The sequence below is a fragment of the Stenella coeruleoalba genome, assembly GCF_951394435.1.
Source record: "Stenella coeruleoalba genome assembly, chromosome: 8".
Lineage (NCBI taxonomy): Eukaryota > Metazoa > Chordata > Mammalia > Artiodactyla > Delphinidae > Stenella > Stenella coeruleoalba.
In genome coordinates this window covers 12,394,387-12,416,800 of record NC_137154.1, presented here as the reverse complement: position 1 = coordinate 12,416,800, position 22,414 = coordinate 12,394,387, and the positions used below count along the sequence as shown (strand labels likewise).

Genomic DNA, 22,414 nt, shown 5'->3' with positions numbered 1-22,414 from the left:
TAGCTCCATGTTCAAGTCATGGCCAACAAGGCCACCCTCTGTTATTTTTATCTTTGTTTTACAGCCTTCTGTTTCACTAACACACATGCATACATGTATATATGGGAATCTAAATGTATTTTGTTGGAGGGAAGTCCAGGAGGCAAATAAAGAGAAATGAAATTCTATGGTTGCAAAATTCACTTCTGGAAAGTAGACATACAGAGCAGTCCCTACTCTTACATTTCTTTTCGAAATATAATTTTTTTCTTTCCTTTTTTTGGGAAACAATATTAAAATAGAACCCAGTCCTACAGAAGCCATTACCATCAGTCCAACCAGTGTGACCCTAACCTGGAAAAACGACACAGCTGGAGTAACGAGTACGATGGAAAATGGGCAGATGAGTCTTGCAAATCAAACAGGTGGTAACAGCACATACTCAAGTCCAGGAAGCGATGGGACTTCAGGAGATACCACATTAGGTAAGACAAGTAGCTCCCAGGAATGATCATGAACCATCCTTCTTGTCCTGTATCCTAGAGCCTTGCCCATTCAAGTTGCCTGCTGGAAAGAGATTGATTTTCATTAACTGTGGAAGACGAGAAATGATTCTGTATTGTTTCTAGCCCGGGAGTTCAGGTGACAGGATCACTCAGTATTAAGGTCCTGTGTGTTTTGGGATATTTTAGCTACTTCCAACTGTTTGGTTTAAAATTGTTTTCATTATTATTGATTAATACTTACTTTTCTGCTAGGACTTGGGAACGGAGACCTGTTAGAAATGTGTCTTGGGCTTCCCTGGTGGCGCGGTGGTTAAGAATCTGCCTGCGAAGGCAGGGGACACGGGTTTGAGCCCTGGTCTGGGAAGTTCCCACATGCCACGGAGCAACTAAGCCCGTGTGCCACAACTGCTGAGCCTGCGCTCTAGAGCCCGTGAGCCACAACTACTGAAGCTCACACACCGCAACGAAGAGTAGCCCCCGCTTGCTGCAACTAAAGAAAGCCTGCGCACAGCAACGAAGACCCAACACAGCCATTAATTAATTAATTAATTAATTGAAAAAAAAAGAAAAAGAAATGTGTCTTGATGGTGTTGGTAATTACTAGGCTTCTTTTAATCTCCCCAGGGAAGTTGATGCTATACTTATATTCCTGGGAGCTTCTGTTGGGCATGAAAGTTTGATATACTTTATAGAGGAGTATGTGCTTCAAATGAAATAAGAGTCCAGGGACTCCTATTAAGCTTAGATTTTTCTTTAGTTTAGATGTCAGTACCCTGAGCCACCTGTTACAGCTGCAAATTTAGCTTTTTTTTTTTTAAGCTGAAAAGAACCAAAAATATAAAAAACAGATGAGACGCTCTTTTTAAGCTGAGAAGAATACACAATTTAAAAAAGAGGTCCTGTGTTGGTTTTCTGATCACACCCTGTGTCGGGTGTGCTCTCATTGGCTGGTGAAGGCTGTGGAAAGCTGACCTCCTGAGCCCATGGTGTGAAGTGACCGCCTGGCACAGCGCCTTCTGCACACAGAGCAGGCCAACGCTAAACCAGTGGTTTTCAACATTTTTTTTTTTTTAAGCCTGGAAACTATTTCCTTAAATAAAATCTTGCCCAGATGCCCAGTAAGTAAAAAGAACTGAAGAGAGAGGAGCTACAGGGATGCAGTGTCACAGGTACCTTCAAAAACCTCCTGGAGGTTCTCAGCACAGTTTTAGAGAAAACAGAAACCCACAGTAAAGATTTGCTGTATTGTGAGAGAGAGAGGAAAAGAAGGAGAGGGCAGAGAGGAGATAGAAGAGAATTACGGAGGAAGAAGAAGACAGAATTTAGAAATGCTGATGGGACAACGTGATACAGAATTGGTGACTATAGGAAAGGGGAGGTGGACAGGTGGCCAGAAGCCCGCAGCCCAGGAACCAAGGATCCTCACTCCACCTTAAAGCCCCCAAGGTCAAGGCTGTGTTTATCAGCTCCTGTTTACTGAGCACATACCATGTGTTTAGCTGTCCTTAATACATCAGGGTGTCCTCACAGTAACCCTGAGGGCTACAGTGGAAGAAATGGTAATGCCGAGAAGTTAAGTTTCTTCTGAGCTCCCAGAGTTATTGAGCCATCGTGTAGTGGGAACCCAGCAGCCTGATTCCAGAGCGCTGTGGTACAATGGTGTTCATAACAGTTACCCAGATCATTGAGATGGCTGCTTTATTTGTGTCGCGCGTGTCTTTTTTTTTTTTTTTTTTGCGGTACGCGGGCCTCTCACTGCTGTGGCCTCTCCCGTTGCGGAGCACAGGCTCCGGACGCGCAGGCTCAGCGGCCATGGCTCACGGGCCCAACCGCTCCGCGGCACGTGGGATCTTCCCGGACCGGGGCACGAACCCGTGTCCCCTGCATCGGCTGGCGGACTCTCAACCACTGCGCCACCAGGGAAGCCCCTGCACGTGTCTTTTTTACAAAAAACGTGTGACCCGATGTAGAAATCTTTGCATCAGAAACATTTGATGTGAAGAACAGAATTGCAGAATGGACCAGCTCGCCTCAGAGCTGGATGGTGCCTTGCAGTCGTCCAGGCCAGTGTCTTTGAGTTCAGCCACCTCAAGCAGGGTTGTGGAACTGTCTGCAGTGCTGCCTGTGCTTGTATCAATATATGCTTAAAGCTGGAGCCCTGGGCTCTAGTTTCCCTGATGCTACAAGTAGTGTGCATTCTTGAGCAAGTCACCCTGCTGTTCTGAATGTCCATGTTCTTATCTCAAGATTGAAGGGAGTGGATGTCATCTTGGCCAAAATGGTTTGGTTATGTCACAACCAGTCAAATAAAGTGATAGAAAGAACGGAGGGGGGATAATAGAGACTGGAAATGTTCTGAAAATTTCCCTTGGGGTTGGAATACAGGGAAGAGGGTCTTCGTTGAAATGTCTTGATACTGTGAAATATTATTTGTATTATCTGGAATTGAGACCTTTAGATGTAGCAAATGATCACTTTTTTTGATGCTTATTCCTGATATCTAAGACAAATACTAAATGCTGCTGTTTAAAAGGGCAATTTAGAAGAGTATCAGATCACTGTTGGAATTAACTGTCATGGAGAACAGTTCAGCTCCTAAAAAATTATGGCCTTAAGGTTTATGCTTTTCTCCTTTTTTTTCTGCATAATGATAAGTTTTCTCCCTGCTGTGAAATGATGGAGCTGCACTGGACTCTGATATAATGGAAGTATTTTGAGTGGGTCACATTGACACATCAATGTCCCCAGTCATTCTTAATGAAAGGTGACTACAAGTATCTTATTCCATCAGTGCCCACTGTGTGTTTTTAAAATAGAACCTCATCCAGTTTCTGGTCTTCGTGTTGTCTTCGTGGGTGTGACGCACGTTGCTCTTACCTGGAAGAATGATAACATCACTGACACCTGCCGGATGTTCCTTGAAGGAAGCCAGGAGTCGACTCAAAACTTAGCACTCAATATTTCAGACCTGAAGCCAGGGGTTCAAAAACACGTCACCCTGTATCTTTCAAATAAGTCACAGAGTGACCCTCTGGTTACAGAAAATAGCTTAGGTGAGTTACAAAAGTGGGCTTCTGATCTGCCTTGCTGGTTTTGACTTTCAGTAACTTATAGTTAAGAAAAATTGTTCTTATAATTTGTACGGAGTTTAGAATTTATAGAGGTCTTCTCCACATTTTAGTTTGACCTCCACGAGTGTGTGAGGAAGGAGGGGAAAAATGTTCTTATTTTACAGGTCAGCACAGTGGGTGTTGAAACTTTTTGGAGCCTGGCATCCAGGAAAGTAGCTGGGCCCTTTAGCTTCTTAAACTTTCGGTTGGGGGGCTTCCCTGGTGGCGCAGTGGCTGAGAGTCCGCCTGCCGATGCAGGGGACGCGGGTTCGTGCCCCGGTCCGGGAAGATCCCACATACCACGGAGCGGCTGGGCCTGTGAGCCATGGCCGCTGAGCCTGCGCGTCCGGAGCCTGTGCTCCGCAACGGGAGAGGCCACGACAGTGAGAGGCCTGCGTACCGCAAAAACAAACAAACAAACAAACAGACTTTCGGTTGGATAGACAACAGATGTGTTAACCCAAGTGGGCCCGCCGGAGGAACTTAACCGCATCCATTGAGAAAAGGGCTGCTTATCAGGCAGATCTAGCAGGTTCTTCTGCATTGACAGTGGAGTAGTCATTTGCAGACTTCATAGAATTTTCAGGGGTAACCCTGTGAATTGAGAACAAGTACTCAATCCCCATTTTACACATAAGGAAACAGATGTACAGAGTAGGTGTCAGAATTCTTGATGACAGGTGACAGAATCAGACTCGAAATAGCTTAGACTAAGAGAGCAACTGCTTGGCTCGTGTGTATTTCCCACCAGGGGCAGCAAGGCCTTGAAGGAGGAGAGGAGGTGACTCTTGTCTCTCTTTCCTGCTTCTTTCTTTTCACCAGCTTTCCCCTGGTTCAGCGGTTCTGCTTGTTTCACCCTCTCTCAGCAGGGGACTGGTCCAGGGAAAGAATTCCTTGAGTGGGCTCTGCTTAGCCAAGTGTGAAGCATGAGGCTGTCCTGGAAATCCATGTTTGGAGTTGGGTGGGAGACGATGGTTTCTTGAAGGAAGCTGGGAAGAGATGCAAATCGCTGAGTTGGAGAGAGAAGCACAGATATCTGCGGTGCTACCTGGGCTAAAAGTGCAAAGTGCAATACCTGCCCCAAATCAGGACCCTTTCACAGAGAACGAACGTGCGGCCACGGTGGAGGGGAAGAGGGGGTGGGATGAACTGGGAGATTGGGATTGACATATATACACTACCATGTGTAAAACACATAGCTAGTGGGAACCTGCTGTATAGCGCAGAGGACTCAGCTCCGTGCTCTGTGGTGACATAGATGGGTGGGATGAGGGGCGTGGGAGGGAGGCCCAAGAGGGAGGGGATGCGTGTATACATACAGCTGTTTCACTTTATAGTACAGCAGAAACTAACACAACACTGTAAAACAACTATACCCCAATTAAAAAAAAGAAAAGGCAAAAAACCTCACCAAACCCCCAAATCAGGGCCCTTTCAGGAGCATGTGTATCTCTGGGGGAGGAAGGGAACAGGTGTTTGTGGAGTCCCAGCTGTGGGTACTGTCTGATGTGTCGTCTTACGGTGGGGAGGGCACCGGCGCTGACGGAAGACAGGGATGCACTTCTGTCGCAGGTAATGTCTTTGCCTTTTGTGTTTGAAACAGATGCCAGCAACACAGACCGCTTTCTGCAGCCACCCGGGAGCCCCACTGCCCCTGGGTACAAATATGGACTTGAACCTGCACGCCCGTTCTCTGACCCTTCTCTGCCCCAAGACACCACGGAAGTGCTGCTTTTTGGGTTAAAGTCTGACACACAGTACAAGGCCACTGTTTATCCTCGAGCAGCGAATGGTGCCGAAGGACAGCCCCGCGCCACAGAGTTTAAAACGAGTATGTTGAATTTTGTAACGTGGCTTCAGCCAGAGCTTTCTAGCACAACGTTTGTCTTCTGTGATTCTGGTTCCGAGTTATCTCTTGCTTCATAAGTAGTTTTGTTGCAGGAGAGAGTTTTCTGGAAGAGGTTTTGGACAGAGCAGATCCAGTGAGTTTCTTCTTAACTCTGTGGCCAAGACCCTCCTTTCCTTGAGCTCATTACGGCGTAGCGGCTCATTTCCTTGCACAGCTACCATGTGCAGATGCTACGGGCTACCTCATTCTTTCTCTCATAGCTCTGCATGCTGGCCAACGAGACAAACTGGCATGTTTTTCTCTTGTAACTTGATATTCATTTTGTCCATGTTGGTTAAGTATTTTCCCCTTGAGAGAAGAAAATGAGTTTCCTTTTTTGGCCTGAACTTGGAAGGCATGCTGACCTTCCTGTGATACTTGCTGACATGCACGTTGCTTCTTTCTACCTATGATTTGTCCGCACTGCCACTCTGTAAATTGAACAGTTTTAGAGACTTTTTGGATTGGTGCTGATGAGGGGGTAAAGAATGGTTCCTGCCCTCAGGGAATTGCAGTATAGATGGGGAATCAAGGCAAACATATATGGGAAAGCACACGGTCAGGCTCTGTGGGTTCAGGAACAAATGCTGTAGCCTTGCAGCTGTTGGGGGCTTGCTTGCAGGCAACACAGACCGACTCGGGTTATCTTATCCAACGATATCTCTATTCTATATATGACAGTCTCTTTTCTGTACAGTAGAAGCTAACACCACCATCATATTTGTAAGTCAGATATACTCCAATAAAAATTAAAACAAACAAACAAACAAACCCCCAAAATATATGTGTTCTGAAAGGCTGTCATAGATCCATAGAATGGAGGGAGTAAGGATGGAGGCTGGAGGACCAAGGACAGAAAACAGTCGAGCATCCAGGGAACTCTAGGGGGCTGGTCCATGCTGGAGCTGGTGACAGTCTCTCAGGATCCTAGGGTGGAGACGGTGTCCTGTTGCTTTCTAGATGGCTGTGCTGGGGAAGGGAGCCGCTGTCCCTCCAGCTTCCACATGGGTGATAGGCACTTCCTTCCTACAAGGGGAAGAGGGACTTGGGTGCTGCACAGGCAGCCCATGGTCACTGTGCACTATAGTTGCCCACTAAGTGCTGTGGACATGGGAAGGCTGGAGCCTGATTTTAATATTAAATCCCAAAGGAAGGCCTCTTCTACAGGGAGGATCTGAACTTTCTTTGAAGGGAGGATAGGATTTGGATAAATGGAGAGGAAGCGGAGGATGTGTCAGCTGAGGCAACGTCATGAGTGAAAGTGCAGATGATGGACGCTGAGGTACGAAAGTGGAGAGGCACTGGGACTAGGTAACGTCTCAGGGACTCTGATGATTCTGGAGGGGTTGATTCATTTCCTAGAGAGATGGTATATGTGTGTCTTGAGAGCTGCTCTCTCTTTTGGAGGGGCTGGGAGGATGTGCTATAGGACACCTGGGGGCAATTTTTGGCTGGGGGAGGAGTGGGGGGAAGGGACTCCTCCAGGGGTGCCATTGACAGTGGTGGGGCTGTCCTACATACAAGATGCTTGTGCAGGGAGGTGAGTGGGGCTGGAATCTCGTCTCTGGGTCTTTCACCAAGCCACACACCCCGGGGCAGAGCCATCCAGAGGAGGGCCTTTTTGCCTGATCCTGCTAAAAGCGGCCTGTGGATTGGTGTGGACCTGGGGTTCTCTGCTTTTTAAAGTGATTTGAGTGGAATTAAAGTAATAGTGATTGCATTTTTGGCTTTTGGTCATGTGGATATACACAAAGTCTGGTTGGTGTTGACTGTCCTAGTGCTTAATAAATAATAATAATATTATATAATATATACTACTATAATAATTATATTATAGCCTTAACCCTCTCTATGTTGTGTGTGTATGTATATGTGTGTGTATACTCATGTGTACACACACACACACATACACACAGATACACATACATGTGTGGTACCAGGCACTTTTCAAGTGACTAATTAGGTGGAATGGAGTTAAGGACACCATCAGAGGATGTTGAGACGCCTGAGACTAGTCATGATAGGAAATTACGTCCAAAGCTGAAGAGTAAGGGGGAGGAGATGGTGTTTCTGGAGCCGAGCGAGGGCTGGGGCCCTGGAGGACACAGCTATGTCAGAACAGGTGACCTAGAGCAGGAGGCAGTGAGGAGAAAGACTCCCAGCTGCTTTCTCCTCCAGCCCCCCAGTAGCGTGCCCCTATCGCTCACTGGTGGAACCTGGTCCCAGGCCACCTGGCAGAGTCTCTACCCCCAACCTGTGCCCCAGTGATGCAAGGTACAGGGCTCAGCCTCCCCGGGGCACAGAGCAGGCAGGAGAAGGACAGAGGGTGGATTGGGACAGTGGGGTGGGCAAGTGGTGAATAACTAGCACTCTTGTGTTACCTTTTGTTGAGTTAGGATTATTATCCTGACTTTATAGATGAGGAAACTGAGCTCGGTGATTTTCCTACGATCCACCTGCCTGTTCAAGTAGAACTGACCTTGGAACCCAGACCTGCCTCACGTGGAAGTCTGTGACCTTTACTTGATCATGTAGAGTATAGTGTTCATTCTTGGATGGGTGCATGCTTGAGACCTTTTGGGGTCACCCAGCACCTAGGGGGGCATGTGTAGAGTCCATGTTGTTGTTTGAGGAGTCTGTCGCATCTCTAAGCGTCAGCTCACAAGAAGAGCGTAGAGTAACTATGCAGTTGCGATTGGCCAGGTTGTTTTCTTCACTGAAGATGCTGCCTGACTTTTGCTGGGACCGCCCTACACTCAGGTATGTTGCATTAAATGGTGTAGAGTAGGAAGGAAGAATCGCTAAGAGTGTTTCTTAGATTAGATGACGTTCCTTGATGACAGCATCTCTCCCTCTCTCTGTCTCTTTCTGTCTGCCTTGGCCATTCTGGTGGTTGTTAACTCCTCTTGTGTCTTTGCAGATTCCAGTCAGGTGTTTGACATCGAAGTTGTGAACATCAGTGCCACAAGCTTGACCCTGACCTGGAAAATCAATGAGAATGAGCCATCTTCTGTCTATACCTACAAGATACAGGTTGCTGGCGAGACAGATCCCTTCAATCTCACTGTCCATGAGACTCGTGCCGTCATCACCCCACTCAACTCGAGCACGTTATACAACATCACAGTGTGGCCTTTCCCTGACAACGGTTCTGCGGGCATACCAGGCTTTCTCCAGGTGTACACCCGTGAGTCCACTCATTGCTTTGCTAACCTTTCTTGCCTGCCTGCTATGCACCAGGCGCAGATACAAGACAAATTGTGTTCCTGCCCTTGAGGAAAGCACAGCTCACCTTGTGGGTCCACAGGGACTCTTACCACCTTCAGGATGTGTGATCTTATGACGGTGACCACTGATTGACCCTGCCCACACGCCCAGCATCGCGTGACGGGCTCTCCTTGCACGGTCTCATTTAATGTTCACAAATCTGTGACATGGCACTGGCCGCATTTTATGGATGAGGAAGCCAAGGCCGAGAGAGATGCTATGGACAGGTGTCAAACCTTGTGAGTGTCAGAGGTGGGATCAGACAGCTGGGCTGTCTCAGCTCCAGCCTGTGCTGGTGACAGCCATTCTAGTGTGCTAGCGACAGGGAGCAAGTTGATACATGGAGACAAAAAGAACCTGGTTATTCATGTCCCTTTGTCCTTTGGATGCTGACGTTATAAGGAAATAGGACACAGCTATGTCTTGTCTTTTCTTTCTTCTGATCCAGCTGTCTCTTCAAGACAAGACGTTAGGCAGCAGATAAAAACCATTCTGTTCCAAGGACGGTCCAATAATTAAAACAATAATGGCGTGCCAGTAGAGTAGTAATGTAATAATATAGTAATATCGGTATTGCACTGCGCCACGAGCTTTACATGTATTGTAGTGGTCTTCACAGTAGGTGTTAGGATCCCTGTCTTACAGATGAAAAGACTATAGCTCAGCACAGCTGAAGTGTTTGCCCAAGACCACAGAGCTGGTAAGCAGCAGGGCAGGGACTTGGACCCAGGGGTGCCTGGCTCTGGATCCAGGGCTCATCCCACCGGAATACTTTATTCGAGTGTCTGTTGCTTTCCAAGAAGCACACCTTAGGCATTCTTACAAACGTCTTCTGACTGGGTCTTTGGAGTAAATGAAATCTGCTTTTCTTTTCTTCACCTTTTACTTTTTTTTTTTACTGTTTAATCTCTCTATTAGTTAGGATCAGGTTCGTTGTGAGTAACAAATTCCCCAAGTATCCAAGACAGGAGTTTATTTCTCTCTCATTATAGAAGAAGCCCAATGCTAGGTAGGATGGGATGGTTAGCTACCGCTCAGTTGCAAGAAACAGAAACCATGAGCTATGTTAAGCTGAAGAGGATCTTACCTTGGGAACTGAGCGTTTATAGAATCATTGGAAGTGCTGGTGTGTTAGTTTGCTAGGACTGCCATAAAAGTACGGCAGATTGGGAGGCTTAAACAATAGAAATCGACTCTCTCACAGTTCTGGAGGCAAGAAGTCTGAGATCAGGTGATTCAGGCTTGGTTTCTTCTGAGACCTCCCTTCCTGGCTTTGTAATGGCCGGCTTCTCCCTGTGTCTTCATGTGATTCTCCTTTGGTCTGTGCATGTCTGTGTCCTAATCTCTCTTTTTTTTTAATTTTATTGAAGTATAGTTGATTTACAATGTTGTGTTTAATTTCTGCTGTACAGCAAAGTGATTTAGTTATACATAAATATATTCTTTTTCATATTCTTTTCCATTATGGTTTATCACAGGATATTGAATATAGTTCCCTCTAATCTAATAAGGATACTAGTCATAATGGATTGGATTAGGGCCCACCTTAATGGCCTCATTTTACCTTAATCACCTCTTTAAAAATCCTACCTCCAAATATAGTCAGATTCTGAGGTACTGATGGTTAGGACTTCAACATATGAATTTTGGGGGGACACAATTCAACTCATAACATGTGGGGTGCAGCTCTAGGCTGGGATCCAGAAATGACTCCCAGCCTAAGGGTGCAGAACTCCCCATCCAGGGAGTCCCCAACTGTGTCACTGTCAGCAGCCCTGGCTGTAGTTGTTGGCTCCAGGAATGTACTGAGCCGCCATCCTGGCATCAGGAAGCTGCAGCCACTGCCACATTGTTGGTCCTATAGCCAGGCAGCCTGAGCTGCAGGCATCACATCCACATTCCAGTTACAAGAAGGAGGAAGGATAAAAGGTAACGCTCCATCCTTTAAGGATGCTTCTTGGGAGCCATATGGTCCTTATACTCACATCCCATTGGCCAGAACTTAGCCTAGTAGCAAGGGAGGCTGGGAAATGTAGTTTTTCTTTCCAATAGCCATGTACACTGCTACGAATCTGGGGGTGTATGATTAAGGAAAACGGAGGGGGGAATGGATTTTGGGGGTCAACAGCAGCCTCTGCTGCACTTCCTTAAACAGAGACTCTGGAAGGCTAAGTAATGTATACAACATAGGCAGCCAGCAGTGGCCAAGGTCCTCCAGTGCCTGAGCCCTTGACCCATGAGAATTTACGCCTCTTCTCATTTCCTTTGAATGACTTTGTACAACTTAAACACCAGTTTCTGCACTCCTGTGGCCAAGTGTTCTCTTGTTGGTTAGAAACATGAGTTTCTGAGGGGCTTGTGTTGTAGGTGATAATACAAAAAAGAGAAAAAGAGAGGTTGGGTGTCCCAAGTGTACGTTTAATCTCATTGTAAATATTTTGTGAGGTTCAGTCACCCTTGTCTTCTGGAGAAATAGATTCTTAATCTAGTCATTTACTTTCTACCCACAGCCCCCTGTCCAGTTTCTGACTTTCGAGTGACAAGTGTCAGCACAAGGGAAATTGGCTTAGCATGGAATAGCAATGACTCTAATTCCTTTGAGATACATATCACACGGGATGAAGTTGGAGTAAATCAAACAACCACCGAACAAAGTATTGTCATTGGTGACTTATCCCCTGGAACCGAGTATCGTTTTGACATATTTCCACAAGGACCAGATGGGACTAAAGGGGATTCCCAAACAGTTTACGGTACAACTGGTAAGCAAATAGGTTGTATTTTCTGAGAAACAGTCATGTTTCTTAAGGGAAATCAGTATAATTTATAAATGTCAAATTTTCCAAATATTGCTTTTCTTTTAATTATCTAAGAAAAACTTTTTAACAAGTTTATAATGACAGCAATGCATATTCATTATATAAAATACAGACAAGCAAAAAGAAAAATCACATGTAAACCAACAACCAAAGATAATAACTAATAGCTTTTGATGCGTGATGTTTTAGAATTTTAAGGTATAGAAAGGTGTGTATGTGTATATATATTTTAACAAATATTAAAATCCTGTACATGTGTTATCTGCTTTTTTTCATTTCGAGTTTATTATGACTATTCTTCCCTATTAGCATGAATATTTCTGCAGGGTAATTTTTTTTTCTTTATTAAACATCTTCATTGGAGTATAATTGCTTTACAATGGTGTGTTAATTTTTGCTTTATAACAAAGTGAATCAGTTATACATATGTCCCCATATCTCTTCCCTCTTGTGTCTCCCTCCCTCCCACCCTCCCTATCCCACCCCTCTAGATGGTCACAAAGCACTGAGCTGATCTCCCTGTGCTATGTGGCTGTTTCCCACTAGCTATCTGTTTTACGTTTGGTAGGGTATATATGTCCATGCCACTCTCTCACTTTGTCCCAGGTTACCCTTCCCCCACCCCGTATCCTCAAGTCCATTCTCTGTAGGTCTGTGTCGTTGTTCCCATCTTGCCCCTAGGTTCTTCATGACCATTTTTTTTTTTTTTTTTTAGATTTCATATATATGTGTTAGCATACGGTATTTGTTTTTCTCTTTCTGACTTACTTCACTCTGTATGACAGACACTAGGTCTATCCACCTCACTACAAATAACTCAATTTTGTTTCTTTTTATGGATGAGTAATATTCCATTGTATATACGTGCCACATCTTCTTTATCCATTCATCTGTCAATGGACATTTAGGTTGCTTCCATGTCCTGGCTATTGTACATAGAGCTGCAATGAACATTTTGGTACCTGACTCTTCTTGAATTATGGTTTTCTCAGGGTATATGCCCAGTAGTGGGATTGCTGGATCATATGGTAGTTCCATTTTTAGTTTTTTAAGGAACCTCCATACTGTTCTCCATAGTGGCTGTATCAATTTACATTCCCAGCAACAGTGCAAGAGGGTTCCCTTTTCTCCACACCCTCTCCAGCAATTATTGTTTGTAGATTTTTTGATGATGGCCATTCTGACTGGTGTGAGGTGATATCTCACTGTAGTTTTGATTTGCATTTTTCTAAAGATTAATGATGTTGAGCATTCTTTCGTGTGTTTGTTGGCAATCTGTATATCTTCTTTGGAGAAATGTCTATTCAGGTCTTCTGCCCATTTTTGGATTGGGTTGTGTGTTTTTTTGATACTGAGCTGCATGAGCTGCTTGTAACTTTTGGAGATTAATCCTTTGTCAGTTGCTTCATTTGCAAATATTTTCTTCCATTCTGAGGGTTGTCTTCTCTCCTTGTTTATGGTTTCCTTGTCTGTGTAAAACCTTTTAAGTTTCATTAGGTCCCATTTATTTATTTTTGTTTTTATTTCCATTTCTCTAAGAGGTGGGTCAAAAAGGATCTTGCTGTGATTTATGTCATAGAGTGTTCTGCCTACGTTTTCCTCTAAGAGTTTGATAGTGTCTGGCCTTACATTTAGGTCTTTAATCCATTTTGAGTTTATTTTTGTGTATGGTGTTAGGGAGTGTTCTAATTTCATTCTTTTACATGTAGCTGTCCAGTTTTCCCAGCACCACTTATTGAAGAGGCTGTCTTTTCTCCACTGTATATTCTTGCCTCCTTTATCAAAGATAAGGCGACCATATGTGCGTGGGTTTATCTCTGGGCTTTCTATCCTTTTCCATTGCTCTATATTTCTGTTTTTGTGCCAGTACCATACTGTCTTGATTACTGTTGCTTTGTCTGAAGTCAGGGAGCCTGATTCCTCCAGCTCCGTTTTTCTTTCTCAAGATTGCTTTGGCTATTTGGGGTCTTTTGTATTTCCATACAAATTGTGAAATTTTTTGTTCTAGTTCTGTGAAAAATGCCATTGGTAGTTTGATAAGGATTGCGTTGAATCTGTAGATTGCTTTGGGTAGTAGTCATTTTCACAATGTTGATTCTTCCAATCCAAGAACATGGTATATCTCTCCATCTATTCGTAATTTCACTTTCAGATTTTTCATCATTAGTGCATAGGAATGCAAGAGATTTCTGTGCATTAATTTTATATCCTGCTACTTTACCAATTCATTGATTAGCTCTAGTAGTTTTCTGGTAGCATCTTTAGGATTCTCTATGTATAGTATCATGTCATCTGCAAACAGTGACAGCTTTACTTCTTCTTTTCTGATTTGAATTCCTTTTATTTCTTTTTCTTCTCTGATTGCTGTGGCTAGGACTTCCAAAACTATGTTGAATAAGAGTGGTGAGAGTGGCAACCTAGTCTTGTTCCTGATCTTAGTGGAAATGCTTTCAGTTTTTCACCATTGAGGACAATGTTGGCTGTGGGTTTGTCATATATCGCCTTTATTATGTTGAGGAAAGTTCCCTCTATGCCTACTTTCTGCAGGATTTTTATCATAAATGGGTGTTGAATTTTGTCGAAAGCTTTCTCTGCATCTGTTGAGATGATCATATGGGTTTTCTCCTTCAGTTGTTATTATGGTGTATCACGTTGACTGATTTGTGTATATTGAAGAATCCTTGCATTCCTGGAATAAACCCCACTTGAACATGTTGTATGATCCTTTTAATGTGCTGTTGGACTCTTTTGCTAGTATTTTGTTGAGGATTTTTGCATCTATGTTCATCAGGGATATTGGCCTGTAGTTTTCTTTCTTTGTGACATCCTTGTCTGGTTTTGGTATCAGGGTGATGGTGGCCTCGTAGAATGGGTTTGGGAGTGTTCCTCCCTCTGCTATATTTTGGAAGAGTTTGAGAAGGATAGGTGTTAGCTCTTCCCTAAATGTTTAATGGCATTCGCCTGTGAAGCCATCTGGTCCTGGGCTTTTGTTTGTTGGAAGATTTTTAATCACAGTTTGAATTTCAGTGCTTGTGATTGGTCTGTTCATATTTTCTGTTTCTTCCTGGTTCAGTCTCGGAAGGTTGTGCATTTCTAAGAATTTGTCCATTTCTTCCAGGTTGTCCATTTTATTGGCATATAGCTGCTTGTAGTAATCTCTCATGATCCTTTGTATTTCTGCAGTGTCAGTTGTTACTTCTCCTTTTTCATTTCTAATTCTATTGATTTGTGTCTTCTCCCTTCTTTTCTTGATGAGTCTGGCTAATGGTTTATCAATTTTGTTTATCTTCTCAAAGAACCAGCTTTTAGTTTTATTGATCTTTGCCATCGTTTCCTTAATTTCTTTTTCATTTATTTCTGATTTGATCTTTATGATTTCTTTCCTTCTCTGCAGGATAATTTTAATACCTGCCTGACATTCCATTGTCTAAATCAGGAGTCAGCAGATAAAAATGGCCCATGGGCCAAATCTGGCCCACTGCCTGTTTTTTTATAGAGAATTAAGTTTTATTGGAACACAACCATGCTCATTTCTTTATATAAAGTCTATGGCTTCTTTTGTGCTAGAAATGAGTAGTTGCCACAGAGAATAAATGGCCTGCAAAACCTAAAATATTTACTCTGTGGTCCATATGGAAAAAGTTCGCTGACCCCTTGGTTATATCAGTGGTTCTCAAAGTGTGGTCCAGGGATCTCTGGGAGTCCCCTAGATTCTTTCAAGGGGGTCTGTAAGGTATTATTATTTTTAAGAATTTATTTATTTTATTTATTTATTTTTTGGCTGCGTGGGGTCTCTGTTGCTGCTTGCGGGCTTTCTCTAGTTGTGGTGAGCAGGGGCTACTCTTTGTTGCGGTGTGCGGGCTTCTCATTGCGGTGGCTTCTCTTGTTGCGGAGCACGGACTGTAGGCACATGGGCTTCAGTAGTTGTGGCACACGGGCTTAGTTGCTCCGTGGCATGTGGGATCTTCCCGGACCAGGGCTCGAACCTGTGTCGCCTGCACTGGGAGGCAGATTCTGAACCGCCAGGGAAGCCCTGTGAAGTATTATTATCATAATAATATTGGAATGCTATTTGGCTTCTTCACTCTCATTCTCTCATGATGAGTGTACAGTGGAGTTTTCTAGATGCTCTATGACATGGGATGAGATCATTTTTCTGTTGGCTAATGGAATGCATGCTTGTGTATTCTTATGTTTTAAATATTTTCCCCATTAAAAATTTTCTATTACAGTATACATAAATGTAACCTAAATAAATAAAAATTCTCTGAGAGCCTTAATAAGTTTTAAGAAGATAAAGGGGTCCTGAAACCCTAAAGTTTATAAATATTTAACTACTCCCCTATTGCTGGACAGGTAGATTACTTATAGTCTTTCATAAACAACATTGTGATACAGTAGTTTTGTTAGTTCTATGAGGCCTATTGATATTGATAAAAATATTTCATGAAAACTATTGCTCATTATTGTTTTTAAAATTTGAAATGAAATTTTTGGGAAAGCTTGGAAAACATACAGTATTCCCTGATCTTTGATTGCCAGGGAATTGAAATCTTTTCCGCAGAAGGGAGGAATAAAGAAATGAGACTGATATTCCTTGAGCCACGTGTGAAGTCATTTGGACTCTTGGGATTCTCCTTGTGTAGGTTTCTTCAACTCTGTTGGTTGGGTTAGGCACTGATAGCTACTAGGAAGATCTACTTCCAAAATATGGGGACTGCTAAAATGCATCCCTCAGATGAAGTGCAGTAATTCCTTTTCAAGTCTGAATTTCAGATTAGACTTTTGAGGTAGGATCGTAGTATCAACATATATTTTTTTCTTTCTTTTTGAGAATGTTGCTAATGGTAAAGGCATCACCATTGTGGGGTCCCTTTGATATTGTATGACTTGCCAACGGCCAGAATTTAATGTAATAATAACATAATGTACTAGGGGTCTACAAATGGCTGGGCTGTCATCCTGTATTTAAACATTTTGAACACAACTCCATGAGGTAGGGACTATTATCATCTCTATTTTATAGAGTAGGAAATGGGGACTCTGTGAACTTAAGTAACTGGCCCAGGGTGGCAAGGTAGTGAACTGGCCTCTGTCTGACTTTGAAGACTGAGGTCTTAACCAGAGTGTGGACTGCACTTTGATATGGTGCAGCTGCAAAAGTAATTTAAGCCTATTCATAAGGAGAAGGCATCTCTTGTACTATTGCCTGTAATTGTCCGGTTGAATGGAAATCAAGAAGAGTTGTAATAAGGCACTAGACTCTTAGGGCATTACCATTCTATTCTTGACCAATGTTCATTATTATTGGGGAGAATAAATGTAACAGCATTAAAGGCAATTTTGAAAAAGGGAAACAAATACCGTATGACCCAGCAATTCCACTCCTACATGTATATATATTTCCAAAGGAATTGAAACCAGGGCCTTGAACAGTTATCTCTACACCAATGTTCATAGGAGCATGATTCACGATAGCTAAAAGGTGGAGGCAACCAAGTGTCCATCAACAGAGGAATGGATAGACAAGATGTGGTATATCCATATGATAGAATATTATGTAGCCATAAAAAGGAACGAAGTACTGAGACATGCTAGAGTGTGGATAAATCTTGAAAACATTCTGCTAAGTGAAAAAAGCTGGACATAGAAGGACAACTACCGTATGAATCCACTTATATGAGATGCCTAGAATAGGCATGTTCACAGAGACAGACGGTAGAAGAGAGGGGCTGGGAGGAGGGAAGAATGAGGGTGGTTGTTTCATGGGAACAGAGTTCGTGTTGGGGATGATGAAATGTTTTGGGTACAGATGATGGTGATGGTGACACAACATTGTGAATGTATTTGATGCTACTGAGTTGTACACTTACAAATGGTTAAAATGATAAATATTATGTTGTGTGTATTTTACTACCACAAAAAGGCAGGGAAACAAAAATAACTCCACTCTTCTAACCCAACTGAATTCCTTTTCTGTCTGTGTCCATGGTCATATATTTAGTTGATATCACTGTAATTATTATATGAATTATTTTATTTTGTATTTGAACTTTTTCTTTTAACTCCATATATATCATAACTTCCCTCCTGTAGTTGTTATGTTTTCATGTTTTTAGTGGCTGCAGACTATTTCATTTTATAGCCAGATCACAATGTATATATAGCCCTTCCCTTTTTATGGAATATTTAGGTTATTTCTACTATTTTTATGTTTATAGAAAACTGCTGCCTTTCATGGCCTTCTGTCTGTGGAATCCCTTTAACATCAGGAATCCAGTGGTAGGGAAAGAAGATTCTCAGTTACCTCCCTTTAAGGAGAACCTACTTAAAAATTAATTTTTGAGCAGATAGTACATGCATGTGGTACAAAATTTTAAAAAGTACAAAGGGTTTTACAGTGAAAATGTTCCCCTCTTTTGTCCCCTATCTCCTCAACTGGCCTCTTCAGAGGTGACCTTGGTTACTGGGTAAAGAGAGAAAAGTTTTGTAAGCAAGGGCAGAAAAGAGGTCCTGTTATCCAGTTGTTTCTGGGATCTGTGCATTCATAGTGCAGCTGGTTCAGTGTGTAGAGGTGAGATGATCCGAGTACAGAACCCAGAGGACTCATTGGGTGATATCACTTCTGACTCCCAGCTCTGAGCGTGGAGGGCATGTGTGCTTTTTCCCTTCGTCACTCCAGCCTCAGATGCTCCCACTTCGTGGCAACTCTGTTTCAGTTTTGCTCTTCAGTATGCCTGTCTATGTTATAGAAAGATGTTTGCTTTTGAGGGAGTGATTAAAAAAAACCCTACTTATTGAGATCTAGTACACATACTGGAAAGCACACACATCCTAAGTGCATAGTTTGATGAATCTTCACAAACAATACCCATCTGGTCACTAGCACTCAGATCAAGAAACTGGCCATGATTTCCACCCCAGAAGACCCCCGAAGGGGGCATCTCTATGACAAAAGCAAAAGACCAGAAAATGATAGGATAAGCTGGTAAGTTCATCTGTGTTACAGAAGAGCCAAAATTCTGGAAAGAACTGAGTGTGTGTGTTTCTCACCTAAGTTTTAGAGTTTGCCCTGTGTGAACTCATTTGGGGGTTTGATGGCAAAAGAGCAAGTTCTCTTGTCAGACTCTTTGGAATAAAGCTGGACGTTATGATGGTCATTAATAGACTTCCTTTTTTCTTCCTTTCCTCTGACCAGACAACAGTGCAGTGGTTGATATCCGTGTGGTTAATGTCACCACAACCGACATGCAGTTGGAGTGGCGGAATACAGACGATGTTACTGGGTACATCTACTGTGTAGTGATACAGTCTGAGCACAGCTCTAACCAGACAAATAGTTCTCATGAAGAAATCACTCTCGGGGGCCTGATCCCGGGCACCTTATATAACATCACAATCTTCCCAAAAATGAACAATTCCCAGGGGAACTCCAGCTCCACTGCACAGTACACACGTAAGTGCCTTAGAACACCCTCCTAAGGGAGTATTCTCCCTTTCACTTGGAGGATGGGAAGTAAGCATTGGTTAAATGATGGAATAAGAGGCTCTTGTGTTTCTGGGCTCCAGGTAGAATGCGAAACTGTGTAAGCTGAAAACATCGGCCTCAGCAAATGTTCTTCTGTGCTCTTGGAGCACTTGGCGCTGAGCCATGTGAACTTGGAATTGTCTTCTGAAGCAGAAAGGGATCCCATAAGCATGGAAAACATGACTATTCATTCTCTAGTCTGGAATACAGACTAGAGGAGGGTCACCCTGTCATGTTGGCATTGGAAGATGCAGCCCAAATGAGGCGCTTTGCATGCAAAAGTGAGGGAAGTACTTTGGTAATATTTGACCTAAATATATGGTAGAAATGGTAGTTCATAATGCCTTTTTCATATGTTTTTCTCTTTCGTTAATCATATTTCAAAAACAGATAGAAATTATATCTTGAAAATATATTTCAGATAAATTATTAAAAGAAGCCTGAAAAACTTTCATTCTTTTGAGTTTTAATCTGTATAATTATTTTCTGAATGTCTTTTTTGGGAAGCGTTCCATCTTTCGAGTCCAGCAAACATTAGCTTAATTTATTCTTTCCCAAAAGGAGCCAGGCTATTTTTATTAAATTAAATTTAATTAATTTTCTGGCTATTTTTACATGCAAATAATAAAATGGTTCAAGCTAATCCGTGCTTTTTTTTTTTTTTTTTAAAAAAAAAACGAAGGGCCCAGCAATGTGTCCAACATTGAAGTAAGGACCAACACCACAGCAGCAACCTTAAACTGGCAGAACTTTGATGAAGCCTCTTCCAGGTACACCTACCGCCTTCTTATGGAGCAGGATGGAAATGCCAGCAAGGCCACACAAATAGTCACAGGCGTCGGCATCACCTATGCTACAGTCACCGAGTTAACACCTGGCTCCTCATACACCATAGAGATCTTCACACAGGTGGGGAATGTCACCGAGTCACTGGCACCTGGCTGGCAGTCATTCTGTACAGGTGAGTAGTCCCACGTGCCTCTTGGACTCCTTCTTGTGTGATGCTGGCCTTGCACATAGGTTCTTGAAATAAACTCTAGTTGATTAGCTTTTGTGTGGTGTGTGATAACAGACCCCAAGCTCTCTGAGCATCCTATTAGCTCAGATGCTAATTAGTGCTATCTTGCTGCCCGCATCATTTATTCATTCAACAGATATGTATTGAGCATGTACTATATGCCAGGCACTGTTAAAGGACACAGACAAGTCCCTGCCTTTCTGGAACTTTTATTCTGGTAGGGAAGACATAATAAACAAGATAAATAGGTTATCAGTTGATGATTACTAAGGAGGGGGGAATAAACAAGGACGGGGGAAATGAGATGTTTATCTTGGGAAGGCTTCATTGAAAAGGTGACTTTTGAGCAAAGACTTGAAGGGTGTAAAGCAGGCCATGTGAATGTTGGGACGTAGAGCATTACAGGCAGAGGGGCAGCCAGTGCTGGGGTGCCGAGCCTGGAGCGTGCCTGCTGTATTGAAGAAAGAGCAGGAGGTCGGGGTGGCAGAGGTGGATCCATGGGAGCAAGAGGGGGAGGGGGAGGAGTTGAGGCCCAAGATGCAAGAGGTGATGGGCCAGGGCGTGGATGACGTCCGGGCCTGTAGCTCATGGTTTGGCTTTTACGCTGAAGAAGACGGAAAGGATATGGTTAAAATGGATGCCCAGCTTTTCTGCCTTTCTTGATCCTGAATGTCTCGATGCAAAAGGTGTGATCTTTTAAAGGGAAGAAGAGCCCTGTGTTTAACTGAGGGAACTTTCAGAGAGTAATCCGGGGAATGTTTTGTGGACGACTGTGAGTACTTCTGCTGACAGTTTTGATCGTGGGGCCTTTATTTTGTTTGTTTGTTTGTTTGTTGTTTTTTGCGGTACGCGGGCCTCTCACTGTTGTGGCCTCTCCCGTTGCGGAGCACAGGCTCCGGGTGCGCAGGCTCAGCGGCCATGGCTCACGGGCCCAGCCGCTCCGCAGCACGTGGGATCTTCCCGGACCGGGGCACGAACCCGTGTCCCCTGCTTCGCAGGCAGACTCTCAACCACTGCACCACCAGGGAAGCCCGATCGTGAGGCCTTTATCACCTCTGTGTCTGTGTAGCACCCTACTCCCTACCCTCTTTGCACCTGCTTCCTCCCTTCCTTAGACCAAGCCATTCAAATGTGTTTAAGCTGATTTGGAAGGGGAACAGGGGTCTCATCGGATCAGCCTCCCTGGTAGTGTAGGAGCTGGAACCTTGATGACCTCTGAGTTTTCACATGGAGTGGCTAAAGGGATCCCTGCAGCTTTGAGTCCCTTCTGCTAACTCAAGCTTCATTCACCAGGTCTAGACTCTGATCTTTGGTATTTGGGTGGCTTCCATTGCTAATGTTTATCTTAGCTACAATCATTGTAGCCTATAGCAAAAGAAGGATATCTATGAGCCTTTATGAGTGGGGATGGGTGGAACAGGAACAGTGGGAGTAGGTGTGCATTGGGCAGGTTACCTTTCCAGGCCTCAGGTGGAGAATGTGGGCGTTGCACTAGGGGACTCTCTACAACCTTCTCCTGCTTTAAAACACTGCAACATTAAAGTAATGATAATACTCCTCCCACCCCCGGTACATAAATACAGAGTTTCCCATTTACATCAGTTTTTTGTTGGCCCTCAATAAAACGCTATTGGCCCTCAGATAGGTAGAGACAAATAACACCACATTTTAGAGATGAAGAAACTGATACCATTTACCATTGATTATTTAGCCTGTTGTATGTGTAGAAAACACGCTGGACTTGGATTTAGAAAACCTGAGATCCAGTTTTGGCTTCGCCACTGACCAGCCATGTCATCTTTAGCAAATTGCTTAATCTCTCTAAGCCTCAGTTGATTCATCTGCAAAATAGGACAATATTAACCCTGCCTCTTCCAGAAGGATTATCAAGTGGGCCCCAAAATGAGGTGACGCAGGCGAAGAAGCTGCTACCGCCTCCACTGTATTGTCGCTACCTCTCATGGAGCCCTGTGCTCTTCCAGCCTGGACCCTGACAGCCACTGTTTCATTTAATCCTGAGACAGCCCTGCAGTTGAGGCTCAGAACGGTTGGGGGACTGACCCAAGGTCACACAGTTCAGTAAGGCCCTATTCAAGGTCAGCCTCTGCCTCTTCTGTCATGCTCCATGGCTGTGTCCTTATCACCAACGGGCCAGGAACCTCCTGCTCCCCAAGTTTCAGTATTTGCAAAGGCAAAAGTCCAAGAATTGGGCTTCCCTGGTGACGCAGCGGTTGAGAGTCCGCCTGCCGATGCAGGGGACGCGGGTTCGTGCCCTGGTCTGGGAAGATCCCACATGCCG

The 22,414-nt window shown here is 43.7% G+C and overlaps 1 protein-coding gene across 2 annotated transcripts in view; it reads left to right on the top strand.

Moving 5' to 3' along the window:
- The window catches only part of PTPRJ (protein tyrosine phosphatase receptor type J), a gene marked incomplete at its 5' end in the record, with an annotated part of 168,891 nt that overhangs the window by 115,322 nt on the left and 31,155 nt on the right, over positions 1-22,414 (top strand). Inside the window, 7 exons of one of the 2 annotated variants that reach the window (XM_079929164.1) lie at positions 282-464; positions 3,302-3,538; positions 5,199-5,426; positions 8,404-8,670; positions 11,261-11,512; positions 18,768-19,025; positions 19,780-20,058. In XM_079929164.1, the coding sequence (XP_079785290.1) occupies positions 282-464; positions 3,302-3,538; positions 5,199-5,426; positions 8,404-8,670; positions 11,261-11,512; positions 18,768-19,025; positions 19,780-20,058 (1,704 nt within the window). The remainder of the gene's footprint in view (positions 1-281; positions 465-3,301; positions 3,539-5,198; positions 5,427-8,403; positions 8,671-11,260; positions 11,513-18,767; positions 19,026-19,779; positions 20,059-22,414) is intronic. The other variant, XM_079929165.1, reaches the window with a different exon arrangement.